Genomic DNA, 12,816 nt, shown 5'->3' on the forward strand with positions numbered 1-12,816 from the left:
ACACAGGAGTTAGTGGGGGCTCTGTAAGTGGAGATATAAACACAGGAGTTAGTGGGGGCTCTGTAAGTGGAGTTATAAACTCAGGAGTTAAACACTAAGGGAGTTAAAAACAAGGTACTAAGTTTGTATTTACTTAAAGTCCTTTCACCTATTTTTGTTTAACTGTTCTTGTAACTCGGAGAATGAGTGGTAGCAACAAGGTCTGACACAGTGCACAGCCTGCCACATGTATGCAGTTGTGGAACAACAGTTCCAAAGTACTTACCTCTGTTGTGGTTGTGAGCGAATTGCCACTTTAGAGGCTCGCGTTAGAGCTCTAGAGGAACACGTTGCAACACTGCGTTCAATCGACAATCTTGAGAGAAGTCTCTTGCTTACTGAACAAGAGCTAGCGGGGTCAGATAGTATGGGGGGAGGGGAGCAGCGAAAGGACGATAGGGCAGTAAGCTGGGTGACAGTTAGAAAATCTAGTGTGGGGAAAAGGAAAAGGGAGGCTGCTCCAGGGTTTGCGCATCCCAACAGATTTGCCAGATTGTGTGAAGAAGATGGGAGTGTGAACTCTGGACTGGCGGTTCTAGATGAGGCTGATCTCTCTAACAGCCGGGAGACCAGTTTCTCTAGTAGTGGTGGGGAGGAGAGCAGAGCTAGGCCTAAACAGATGGTGGTTATAGGGGATTCAATCATTAGGAAAGTGGGCAGGGTAATCTGTCAAGCGGATCACTTCAACCGGACAGTTTGCTGTCTTCCTGGTGCCAGGGTTTGGCATGTGGTTGATCGGGTCGACGCATTATTGGGAGGGGCTGGGCATGACCCGGCTGTCTTGGTACATATCGGTACTAACGACAAAATGAACGGTAGGTGGGGGACCTTAAAGAGTGAGTTCAGGGATCTAGGCTCTAAGATTAAGCAAAGGTCCTCCAATGTAATTTTTTTGGAAATTTTGCCGGTGCCACGTGCAAGTTTAGGGAGACAGCGGGAGCTTAGGGAGCTAAATGCGTGGCTAAAGTCTTGGTGTAGGAAGGAAGGGTTTGGGTTCCTAGAGCACTGGGCTGACTTTTCCTTGGGGTACAATCTATACAGCCGTGACGGATTGCACCTCAATGGAAGGGGGTCTGCTGTGCTAGGGGAGAGAGTGGTTAAGAGGTTGGAGGAGTGTTTAAACTAGACAAGGGGGGGGGTGAGCTAGAGTTCTATGGGAAAATTAGTGTAGATGGGGCAGGGGGACTAGCAAAGGGTTGTGGGGGAGGAGTGAGGGGGGCATATAGTTTATCAGATAAGGAGCTTCCGTTACAAGGAAAGCAGTCTCATAATTGCCTTAGCTCTAACTCTCTGTTAGGTAATGTAAACATCAGAGGGAGAAGTAGTAATCTCCACTGCATGCTGGCTAATGCGCGAAGCTTGTCGGGTAAATTAGGGGAGCTTGCAGAAACATATAGCAGGAGCGCATATGTATAAGAAGAAACAAAACAAATAATAGTGCAAAATTGTTTAACTATAAATATGCTCAAAGTTGAAAACAATTAGCAACCACCATCATGTGAAAAGTATTATTCACTAAGTGAACCACCATATGCTGTAGTGCAGAATGCTCACCAGATGGCGATCACGAGCTGGTCAAATGAATAAAAAGCCAATATCAGGTTGTAGCCGTATCCTCAGTATGAACTCAGAAAGAGATAAGAACGGCAATATAGTGTAAAATCAGTGCTACTTACAGTGTGTAGACAATAAACAGACTCTCATAAACTCGACGCGTTTCGCGTACTGAACGGTACGCTTCTTCAGGTGTAGTTGGATCAAGCACAGGTACTGTTTTATTATTACAGAGAAAAGGGAATCATTTAACCATGAAATAAACCCAATAGGGCTGTTCTGCCCCCAATAAGGGGTAATTATATCTTAGTTGGGATCAAGTACAGGTACTGTTTTATTATTACAGAGAAAAGGGAATCATTTAACCATGAAATAAACCCAATAGGGCTGTTCTGCCCCCAATAAGGGGTAATTATATCTTAGTTGGGATCAAGTACAGGTACTGTTTTATTATTACAGAGAAAAGGGAATCATTTATCCATGAAATAAACCCAATAGGGCTGTTCTGCCCCAATAAGGGGTAATTATATCTTAGTTGGGGTCAAGTACAGGTACTGTTTTATTATTACAGAGAAAAGGGAATCATTTAACCATTAAATAAACCCAATAGGGCTGTTCTGCCCCCAATAAGGGGTAATTATATCTTAGTTGGGATCAAGTACAGGTACTGTTTTATTATTACAGAGAAAAAGGAAATCAGTTTTAAAATTCAGAATTATTAGAATAAAATTGAGTCTATGGGAGACGGACTTTCCGTAATTCGAAGCTTTCTGGATAACTGGTTTCCGGATAAGGGATCCCATACCTGTACCACACTTTGGCCAAAATATTGAACCTTGAAAATACTGCCTGGCGATCTTATCCAAAAATAGGAAAGTAAATCTACTCTGGTTCCTACAAGTATTGCTACAACTGACCGTCCTGACAAAGCTGAGGTTGTCGCTAAACACATTTTATGAGTTTCTTAAAAATAAACTTGCGGACCCAAATCATTTGTTTTTACGATATTTTCAACTAAGACAGGTGTTCCTAGCACAACCCCGCTATATAAATCCCTCCTGCAAACCCCTTTAAACAGCCTATAATGAGTGGTCACAGAAGAAGACTGGAAAAAGGCCACAGATAGAGGTCACTACTATTTATTCTCTATACAGGATAAATGAATCCAGTATAAATGGTTACACCAACTCCACCAACACTTTTGTATTATGCCAGAAAAGTAGTAGCTATGACATGGATGGGCCCTAAAACTCCCTCAGTACAAAACTGGGTCACACTGGTGAATGAAAAGATTCAATAGCATTTGGAGTCCATGGTGGAGGCAGGGTTGGGCGGGCAAGGTACACTAATGCAACCTTAATGCAACCTTAATCGATTACGATGTGTGTCGTAATGGTTTCATTAGTTTATGATTAAGTACCCCTTGGTGGCAAGAAGCAGCCGGCTTTTCTTTCACAGTTCCTTTCCAGGCCAGAGTGGAAGCCAGTACCCCAGTGCTGTAATGCTGCCCATTGAGCCACCGTAATGCTACCCATTGAGCCACCGTAATGCTACCCATTGAGCCACTGTAATGCTGCCCATTGAGCCACCGTAATGCTGCCCATTGAGCCACCGTAATGCTGCCCATTGAGCCACCGTAATGCTGCCCATTGAGCCACCGTAATGCTACCCATTGAGCCACCGTAATGCTGCCCATTGAGCCACTGTAATGCTACCCATTGAGCCACCGTAATGCTGCCCATTGAGCCACTGTAATGCTACCCATTGAGCCACCGTAATGCTGCCCATTGAGCCACTGTAATGCTACCCATTGAGCCACTGTAATGCTACCCATTGAGCCACCGTAATGCTCACAGCGAAATAATGTTAAATAGTTTCCTAATGGAGAAAAGGTATTATTGCAATATATTTGAGATGCACCCAGCAAGATTATGGATTGGATTTCCCATGAGAAGACAAAAACTGAAACCGGTGAAAACACACAAAAAGGAAACCAATGCTATGATTGGGATCCTGCTTCTTTGTACTGGCTGGGAGCTCATGTCTGTTTCTGTAACACACAAAAGAGACAAGCAAAGAGATGAGAAGGCCAAATACCCCAATTAGATTTACACACACACTTTCCTTCATGATTGATCATATTAGATGCAGGAGACTGATGTGCCAGCCAATCAGATGCTGTGGTTGCCTGAAGCACTTTAAAGAGCAACCATAGTATTATTTTTCCAACTGTGTAACCGAAATATCAATATATATGTTAATTTTACTTTCCCTAGATGCTATAAAGGCATTAAAGGAACAGTAATTACTGAATTTGAAAATCAATAGAGTGTGCCAATTTGTTAGTCCCTCAGCATGGAGAGACTGATGGGAAGTGTGCAAATTTGACTTACCTTTCCCAGACACCCCTAGCACTTGCAGCAGAGTAAAAACAGAATGCCCATGTCCAAGCTGCAGAACTGACCCAGAGAAAAACCTTAGTGATTTATATTAGTGGGGTGCCTAACATTTTGTTAACCCCAGTGAAATAGCATTTCCTTGTTCCCAATGTTTAGAATTCATAATCGGCACACAGTGTTTATATCCACCCTTATTAGCTGTTATATGATATGACTGTATATAAATACATTTCTCTTTAAAATAGTGGAAATTGCAGAGGTAAAAAGGGACAGTAACACCAAAATGTTTTAGTACAGAATCCACTTCTACAACCAAAAAAGTTCTAATAGGTACATCTTAAGCTGGCGATATGGCTAGGTCTCCAAAGACCAGATCTCTGCCTGATTTGGTGCCTGTGCCCTGAGCCAAATTGGGCAAATCCAACTGCTGACCTGGGTGCAAAGCAGTTGAAAAATATACTGTAAGGGAGATGTAACCCCCCATGCAGGCTTATAAGTTTCATATTCGGCAGTAGAAACTGTGAAAAATTCAAGAAACACCTGAAAAATTCTCAAAATGGTGAAAAATTTGCAAAATGCATTAAAGTGTTTTTTTGTTACTCCTACTGCGCAACTTGTGGAACTTTTTCACCCAGAAATACTTCACCTAGACATACTGCTCTGCCCTGGAAGTCACTACGTCTTGTCAGCTAGATTTAATGCAAATGGGGCACACAGCATCCCCTTCGCTTATTCCCCTCTGCTGCTCTCCGCCTACACCTTACACCCCCACCAACTGCACCTGAGGCACACCTGATATTATAGTGTCAACAAGTCTTGGAAATCTCACATGATGCAGTGAGAGATTATTACAGAACAGACGGTGCTTTCATACTATGTAGGCCATCAAAAGACTTACCTGTACCCGGGAGTGTGAGGTTATAGTGAGCGCTGCTGTGACTGACTGGGTTGGAGACAAGGGCGGTGAATGTGCCGGTGTCAGTACTGGGTACAGTGAGAGTCTTGTTACTGTCACTCAGCTGGTGTCTCTCAGGCAGGGCTCCCCCGTTCCATGCCCACACAACTGTCGCCTCTTCCCCACTGTAGGAAACACTCACACTCACATTTTCTCCATTGTGCCTGGCGCTTATGTTGGTCACACAAACTGGGTCTGGGGAAGAAAATGATTGATTGAGAAAAGTGAGAAGCAGAGCTTCAAATTATTAAAAAAAAAAAAAAAAATATTGACAATACAAAGTGAATAGTCTTACTAATACCAGCAATTCCCTGGGGGAGGATGGAGTCTGTTCAGTGTAAGCACAACCAACTTGAGACAAGGAAGCAGTGCCTAACCCTAAGCATACTGATCCCCACACCTTGTGTCTCATCCCCTTCTCCTTGTAGGGCCCGCGTTACCTCCTGAATCAGTCAATATTTTATGTTGGACCCTTCTGTTGAACAGAGCTGCAGCTATTTGTTCAACACATTTCTCGGGCTTTCAGGGTCATTACAGTTTTGCTAATGCAGGTGAAATTGGCCTTCCGCGAAAATCGGGACAGTTGGGAGGCATGGGTGAATATACATAGTTGAGTACAGTAAGTTCAATTGCATTCTATTATCCCTTGTGAGAATTGGCTATAGGATTGTTTCTGTTTGAGAAATTAGGGTTGATTCACTAAGGTGCGATAACGCTTATCGCATGCTTTTTGCGTTAAAGTTGACGCGAAAAAATGCGCGATTCGCTAAAGTTTTGTCACATGCGTTGTCGCATATCGTGTGCATTAATTAACAAATGAAAACAATACTAACGCATGATTCACAAATACATATGACGCGTTAAATGCGCTAAATATCGCATTAGTCTGTGCGAATATTAACCCCTACTTGGGGCAGGCGGTAATTATAGAAAAGTACAGTTCATGAGCTTTTGGCAACACAATAAGGACTTTGCAGTGGGATTTATTCAAGTCTGTGTTGGCCCTAATGTAATGGTGTGTATGGCTAATATGGCGTACACGTGACAAGTAGCGCGTGCGCGTAAATAAAAGTCATCGTTAAACAATAACCTGATATCTTCTCTGTGAATCAGTCACTTACCTATAACCTGACATTTTGCAGTTCGGATCCATTTATTCTTCCCAGTCCATTCCAGTACATAGTCGCCCGTATCTGATCTCTGAGCGTTTCGGATGAGGCAGCAGCCGGAGGTCTCATTAACAAAAACTCGCTCAGTGTACGGGTTATAGATTCTCACATGCGGACGTGCAGATTTGTCAGGGCAAACAAGTTCCAAGATGGGGGCAGGAGGTGACCGATCCAGTTGATAGACACCAAACTCGTTGCAGGTAAAGCCACAGACCTCTATATAAGATGATACAGCCACCCACTGACTGTCAGAGGTGGAACAGTGCGGCAGATAGAGGAGCGCTGCAATACAAAGCTATAGTTACACTGGGTCTGGGTTAGGCACAGAATAAACAGCAACTCACACCTGGGTCTCATTACAGCATACCCCCCAACTGTCCCGCTTTTCGCGGGACAGTCCCGCCTTTTATGGCGCATCCCGCTGTCCCGGAGAGTTCCATGAATGTCCCGCATTGCGGGACATTCATGGAACTATCCGGCACAGCGGGATGCGCTTGTTGTAGCCGGATGTTCTTGCTTCTTTTGCGGCTTCGTTATGCCTCTTCTTGTGCAGCGCGACAGGCCCTTTTATAAGGTTGCGCCTGTGGGTGTGACGTTATTACGCACGGGGCGTAACCTTATAAAAGGGCCTGTCGCGCAGCGCAAGGAGAGGCATAACGAAGCCGCAGACGAAGGCTGCGCCTATGGGAGGTACTGTGAATGGGGGGCTACTGTGATAGGGGGACACTGTGTATTGGGGGCTACTGTGTATTGGGGGCTACTGTGTATTGGGGGCTACTGTGTATTGGGGGCTACGGTGTATTGGGGGCTACTGTGTATTGGGGGCTACTGTGTATTGGGGGCGGCTACTGTGTATGGGGGCGGCTACTGTGTATGGGGGCGGCTACTGTGCATGAGGGCGGCTACTGTGCATGGGGGCGGCTACTGTGTATAGGGGCTACTGTGTAGGGGGCTACTGTGTATGGAGGTACTTTGTATGGGGGGGCAAAACTGGTACTTAGTTATAACTCACTTATAACTGACTGCCTTCTCTCTATATTTGTATTTTAATGTAGGAGTTGCTATATTGTTTTCCTTAGGTCGTTCAGTATGAGGGTATAGCACATTTTCGTCTGCGCCCGCCATTTGATCTATATAAAAGGGGTATTTTTTTTAAAATGGGGTGTGGTAATTGGGGCGTGGCCAAAAAATTGCCGCACTGCGCGCGCCAAATCTTTTTGTCCCTCTTTTCATTTTTCAAATGTTGAGAGGTATGTTAGAGTGAAAATGACGCTGGTCTGGGTGCAGTCCATAAGTGCAGTTCAGAGGGAGTCAGTTTATAAAGCGCCCAAAGAACATTATATACAGAAATGCAATGTCTATTAACACCACAACAAAATACATTAAGTAGTAAGCGCTAAGTACAAAAAAAGTAACTTTATTATGTAACTGGTCGTTTAAGAGATGTTTTTAGAACTGAGCAAAACAGACAGTACCTGCACTGCCTTCTCCTCAATTCCAGGGGGATTTATATGCAAGTGGCAGTGGGAAGGGGAAAACTGCCTGTGTTCGAGTGCAGGGAAGCGGCATTTGCCAAAGTCGTCCCCATTACGTTAAATGAAATTCCCCCTGCTGCTTTGGTAAGGCTTCATGAAAATCTCAACTGTTTTTGCAACGGAGTCTGAGAGTCAGACTTAACGAACATAAAAGTGTAATAAGGAATTATAAACCTGAGGAAGAAGAGAGGGTCACTAAAGATACTATAAAAAAAGAGAAAGTTCAAAAAGAGACAATTCTTGCTAAACATTTTTTTGAGAAAAAACATAGTATCTCCCAACTCAGATGGCAGATTTTAGAAGTGGTGAATGACAATGCAGGTAAAGATTTGAAATCATCTTTATTACGATGGGAGGCCTATTGGATATGGCGGATATGCTACAGCCTTCTGGCTTGAATGAAAATTATAGCTTGTCTTGTTTTCTGTGAATTTTTTGTGAATTTCATGTCACTAATTTTAGCATGTTTTTTTCACAGATAAGAAAATGTTGGTGGGGGATTAAGACTGTACTAAAAGGTTTCCATCCTGATGTGCATAACTATTGCGTCCAACGTGTACTCCCTATTTACAGTGTCCGCTGTTTAGTCCTTTTTACCTGTCAACCACAGAAGTCCCAGGGAGCCAGCAATGAGGAGTCAAAATACAAACCAATTGATCGCATCACTGCTACGATTAACCAATTCTAGTGCCAGAGGTTGGGCAGGGGTGGGCCTTAAAACAGTCAAGCATCAGAGGCGATTTTTGGGTATTTCATCAAAACCACCAATTTTGGGAAAGCATTGTGACTCCGTAGTTTGGAATAGAAAGACATGGGTACCCATTTTGAATTTATCTGGATATGTCCTTTCCAAAGATATATGGTTTTGGGGGGGTCAATGTATTTTTTGTGTTTTTTACCCCACAGAAATGCAATGAATGTGGTGAATTTTTAGTAGCTAAAGAGATCTCCGGGGCAGTTTGTATGCACTAACTTACTTTTGAGGTCTCTAAATGCCAGATACATCGGTGATCCTATGCACAATGGGCATCAAACTGTTCAGCAGACCCTTGGCTTCCATATTTAGGGTGTGTTTTCTTGGTACCTAATGCTATGTGGGAGGATAAGGTGCTTGAAAGTGGAAGGTTTCATAAGATTTTCAGGTATTTCATCAAAACTGCCAGTTTTGGGAAAGCATTGCGACTCCGTAGTTTGGAGTAGAAAGACATGGGTGCCCATTTTGAATTTATCTGGATATGTACTTTCCAAAAATATATGGTTTTAAGGAAAGGAAGGGGGGGGCAACGTATTTTTTTTTTGTGTTTTTACCCCACAGAAAATGCAGTAAATGCGTTGAATTTTTAGTAGCTAAAGAGGGGCGAATTGTATGCACTAACTTACTTTTGGGGTCTCTAAATGCCAGATACATCGGTGATCCTATGCACAATGGGCATCAACTGTTCAGTGGCCCCTTGGCTTTCATATTTAGGGTGTGTTCTTTTGGTACCTAATGCTGTGTGGGAGGATAAGGTGCTTGAAAGTGGAAGATTAGAGGTAATTTTCAGGTATTTCATCAAAACCGCCAATTTTGGGAAAGCACTGCGACTCCGTAGTTTGGGGTAGAAAGACGTGGGTACCCATTTTTTATTCAGCCAGGTGTGTACTTTCCAAAAATATATGGTTTTGGGGGGTCAGCATATTTTTTTGTGTTTTTTACCCCACCAAAAATGTAGTAAATGTGTTGAATTTTCAGTAGCTGAAGTGATCTCAGGGCAATATGTATGCACTAACTTCATTTTGGGGGTCTCTAAATGCCAGATATATCAGTGATCCTATGCACAATGGGCATCAAACTGTTCAGTGGCCCCTTGGCTTTCATATTTAGGGTGTGTTTTCTTGGTACCTAATGCTATGTGAGAGGATAAGGTGCTTGAAAGTGGAAGGTTTTATAAGATTTTCAGGTATTTCATCAAAACCGCCAGTTTTGGGAAAGCACTGAGACTCCGTAGTTTGGAGTAGAAAGACATGGGTGCCCATTTTGAATTCATCTGGATGTGTACTTTCCAAAAATATATGGTTTTGGGGGGTCAGAATATTTTTTTGTGTTTTTTACCCCATGAAAAATGTAGTAAACGTGTCACATTTTCAGTAGCTAGAGAACGCCAGGGCAAAATGTACGCACTAACTCCATTTTAGGGGTCTCTAAATGCCAGATACAGTGCTGATCCTATGCACAATGGGTATCAAACTGTTCAGTGGCCCCTTGGCTTTCATATTTAGGGTGTGTTTTCTTGGTACCTAATGCTATGTGGGAGGATAAGGTGCTTGAAAGTGGAAGGTTTTATAAGATTTTCAGGTATTTCATCAAAACTGCCAGTTTTGGAAAAGCACTGTGACTCTGTAGTTTGGAGTAGAAAGACATGGGTGCCCATTTTGAATTCAGCCAGAAGTGTACTTTCCAACAATATATGGTTTTGGGGGGTCAGCATATTTTTTTGTGTTTTTTACCCCACCAAAAATGTAGTAAATGTGTTGAATTTTCAGTAGCTGAAGTGATCTCAGGGCAATATGTATGCACTAACTTCATTTTGGGGGTCTCTAAATGCCAGATACATCAGTGATCCTATGCACAATGGGCATCAAACTGTTCAGTGGCCCCTTGGCTTTCATATTTAGGGTGTGTTTTCTTGGTACCTAATGCTATGTGGGAGGATAAGGTGCTTGAAAATGGAAGGTTTTATAAGATTTTCAGGTATTTCATCAAAACCGCCAGTTTTGGGAAAGCACCGAGATTCCGTAGTTTGGAGTAGAAAGACATGGGTGCCCATTTTGAATTCATCTGGATGTGTACTTTCCAAAAATATATGGTTTTGGGGGGGGTCAACATATTTTTTGTGTTTTTTACCCCACCAAAAATGTAGTAAATGTGTTGAATTTTCAGTAGCTAGAGATCTCCAGGGCAATTTGTATGCACCAAGTTCATTTTGGGGGTCTCTAAATGCCAGATACATTGGTGATCCTATGCACAATGGGCATCAAACTGTTCAGTGGCCCCTTGGCTTTCATATTTAGGGTGTGTTTTCTTGGTACCTAATGCTATGTGGGAGGATAAGGTGCTTGAAAGTGGAAGATTAGAGGCAATTTTCAGGTATTTCATCAAAACTGCCAGTTTTGGGAAAGCACCGAGACTCCGTAGTTTGGAGTAGAAAGACATGGGTGCCCCTTCTTAAATTCATCTGGATGTGTACTTTCCAAAAATATATGGTTTTGGGGGGGGGGGGGTCAACATATTTTTAGATATGATGCTTAAAAGTGGAAGCTTTGAGGCGATTTTTCATACATTTTTTTATAGAAACTGCTAAATTCAGGAAAGCATTGCCGTTTGGTACTTAGGAGTAGAAAGACCTGGTTACCCATTTCATATTCCACAGAATTTGTACTTTTCAAAAATATATGGTTTCCTGGGGTAAACCTGGTGTTCCAGGAGTTTTGGCTTTTTGACCAGGGTTGGGGGAGGGAGAGTGTACCCTGACTAGTATGTGCGTTGCTCCTGGATATCATTTCTGTCTGAAGTAAAATAAGTTCTGCAGGCACAAGTAGCAGCATGGTTACAAAAGTGGGCTACATATACATATCGGGTATTGGCACATTGGCTACATATACATATCGGGTATTGGCACATTGGCTACATATACATATCAGGTATTGGCACATTGGCTACATATACATATCGGGTATTGGCACATTGGCTACATATACATATCAGGTATTGGCACATTTGTTCTTTGGCTACATATACATATCAGGTATTGGCACATTTGGGCTTTGGCTACATATACATATCAGGTATTGGCACATTTGGGCTTTGGCTACATATACATATCAGGTATTGGCACATTTGGGCTTTGGCTACATATACATATCAGGTATTGGCACGTTTGGGCTTTGGCTACATATACATATCAGGTATTGGCACATAAGGGAGACATGAGGCTTTCTTAATCAGTTGAATCCTTGTCCATAACATAAAATATGTTTCTGGTATAAATCCCTATATCATGAAAAATATATCTTTTTTTTGTATATAGAGCTCTAAATCTTATTCCAGATGTGGAAATACACAAAAACTCGGTAACTCCCTAAAATGAGAGGGCACAGAATGTTTACAGAAGGCACTGAGGGGAACCCCCCCCTCCCCCCCCCCCAGTCCTGCCCACTAACAGCAACTCCTTCCCTGTACCGCTCAGAGAAATAAAGGCAGCATTCCCTTACCTGTACTAACCAGCAGCCATACCGGCAGTAGCACGGAGGAGCAAACCATCTCCGAAATGCAGGGGGACCTGGCGTTACAGCGCTCACAACACATGCGTCTGCCCAGGGAAGCTTCGGTGAGAAAGCGGAAAACGCTGGAGAGTGAGGTTAGAAAGGAAAACAAAAAAAAAAAAAGAAAAGTCCCAAACCCCGCCCCGTCCCCTCCCCCCCTCCGCTCCGCTCCCTCCGCTCCGCTCCCTCCGCTCCCTCCGATTAAGAAAGGAAGCGCTAAAGGGCGCAGAGGGGCACCAGGAAGTGAGCGGTGAGGGGAGAGATCCCGGACTGGGGGGCACTGAGGTACCTGCCCATTAACTCTTGCACCCCAGGCAGCTGCATCTTCTCCCTGCCCCTAGTCCCGGAGCCCCCCCCCCCCGCCTCCTGTATTGGGTTCAGGGAAGTGACAGTAAAGCTGAGATGACAGTGACAGTGACAGTGTGTGCAAGTGCCCATAGATACATTGTTAATATGTTTCCTGCAGCTGAAATAATGTTGCTATTTCGTTTCTCGCAGCGATTGCTAACGACTTCTTGGACTCTGATTAATGTTCTTGTTTTCCACCACTTAATAATAATGAGACGCTTATGATAAGGCGCATAATAATAATAATAATATAATCCCTACCTAGATACAGCGGCGTGTCTCATCTTGTGCCCTTCTCTGATTCCCATGTTCCCTTTTCATTTACTGTGATTGATTATATTAATATCATATAAACACACACACACTTACCAAAGGTCCAAACACACCTCGCTGCTATATTACGGTGCCCAGTCAAAAAACTTCAAATCCCAGCAAACAAGGCATTTCATACCGCGCTAATATCACACAGGGACTTATTTACTTAAATTCAAACCCATTTGTTCTGCGGAGTTCAA

General features: G+C 43.2%; 1 protein-coding gene across 1 annotated transcript in view; it reads right to left on the bottom strand.

Moving 5' to 3' along the window:
* The window catches only part of LOC100495876, a 29,830-nt gene extending 17,770 nt beyond the window's left edge, over positions 1–12,060 (bottom strand). Inside the window, exons 1-3 of the mRNA XM_031891663.1 lie at positions 11,903–12,060; positions 6,069–6,398; positions 4,891–5,142 (exon numbers count right to left, since the gene is read on the bottom strand). Coding sequence (XP_031747523.1) covers positions 4,891–5,142; positions 6,069–6,398; positions 11,903–11,996 — 676 coding nt within the window. The 5' untranslated portion in view covers positions 11,997–12,060. The remainder of the gene's footprint in view (positions 1–4,890; positions 5,143–6,068; positions 6,399–11,902) is intronic.
* Positions 12,061–12,816: the final 756 nt, after the last annotated feature.

Source organism: Xenopus tropicalis, chromosome 8 (assembly GCF_000004195.4).
Source record: "Xenopus tropicalis strain Nigerian chromosome 8, UCB_Xtro_10.0, whole genome shotgun sequence".
NCBI lineage: Eukaryota > Metazoa > Chordata > Amphibia > Anura > Pipidae > Xenopus > Xenopus tropicalis.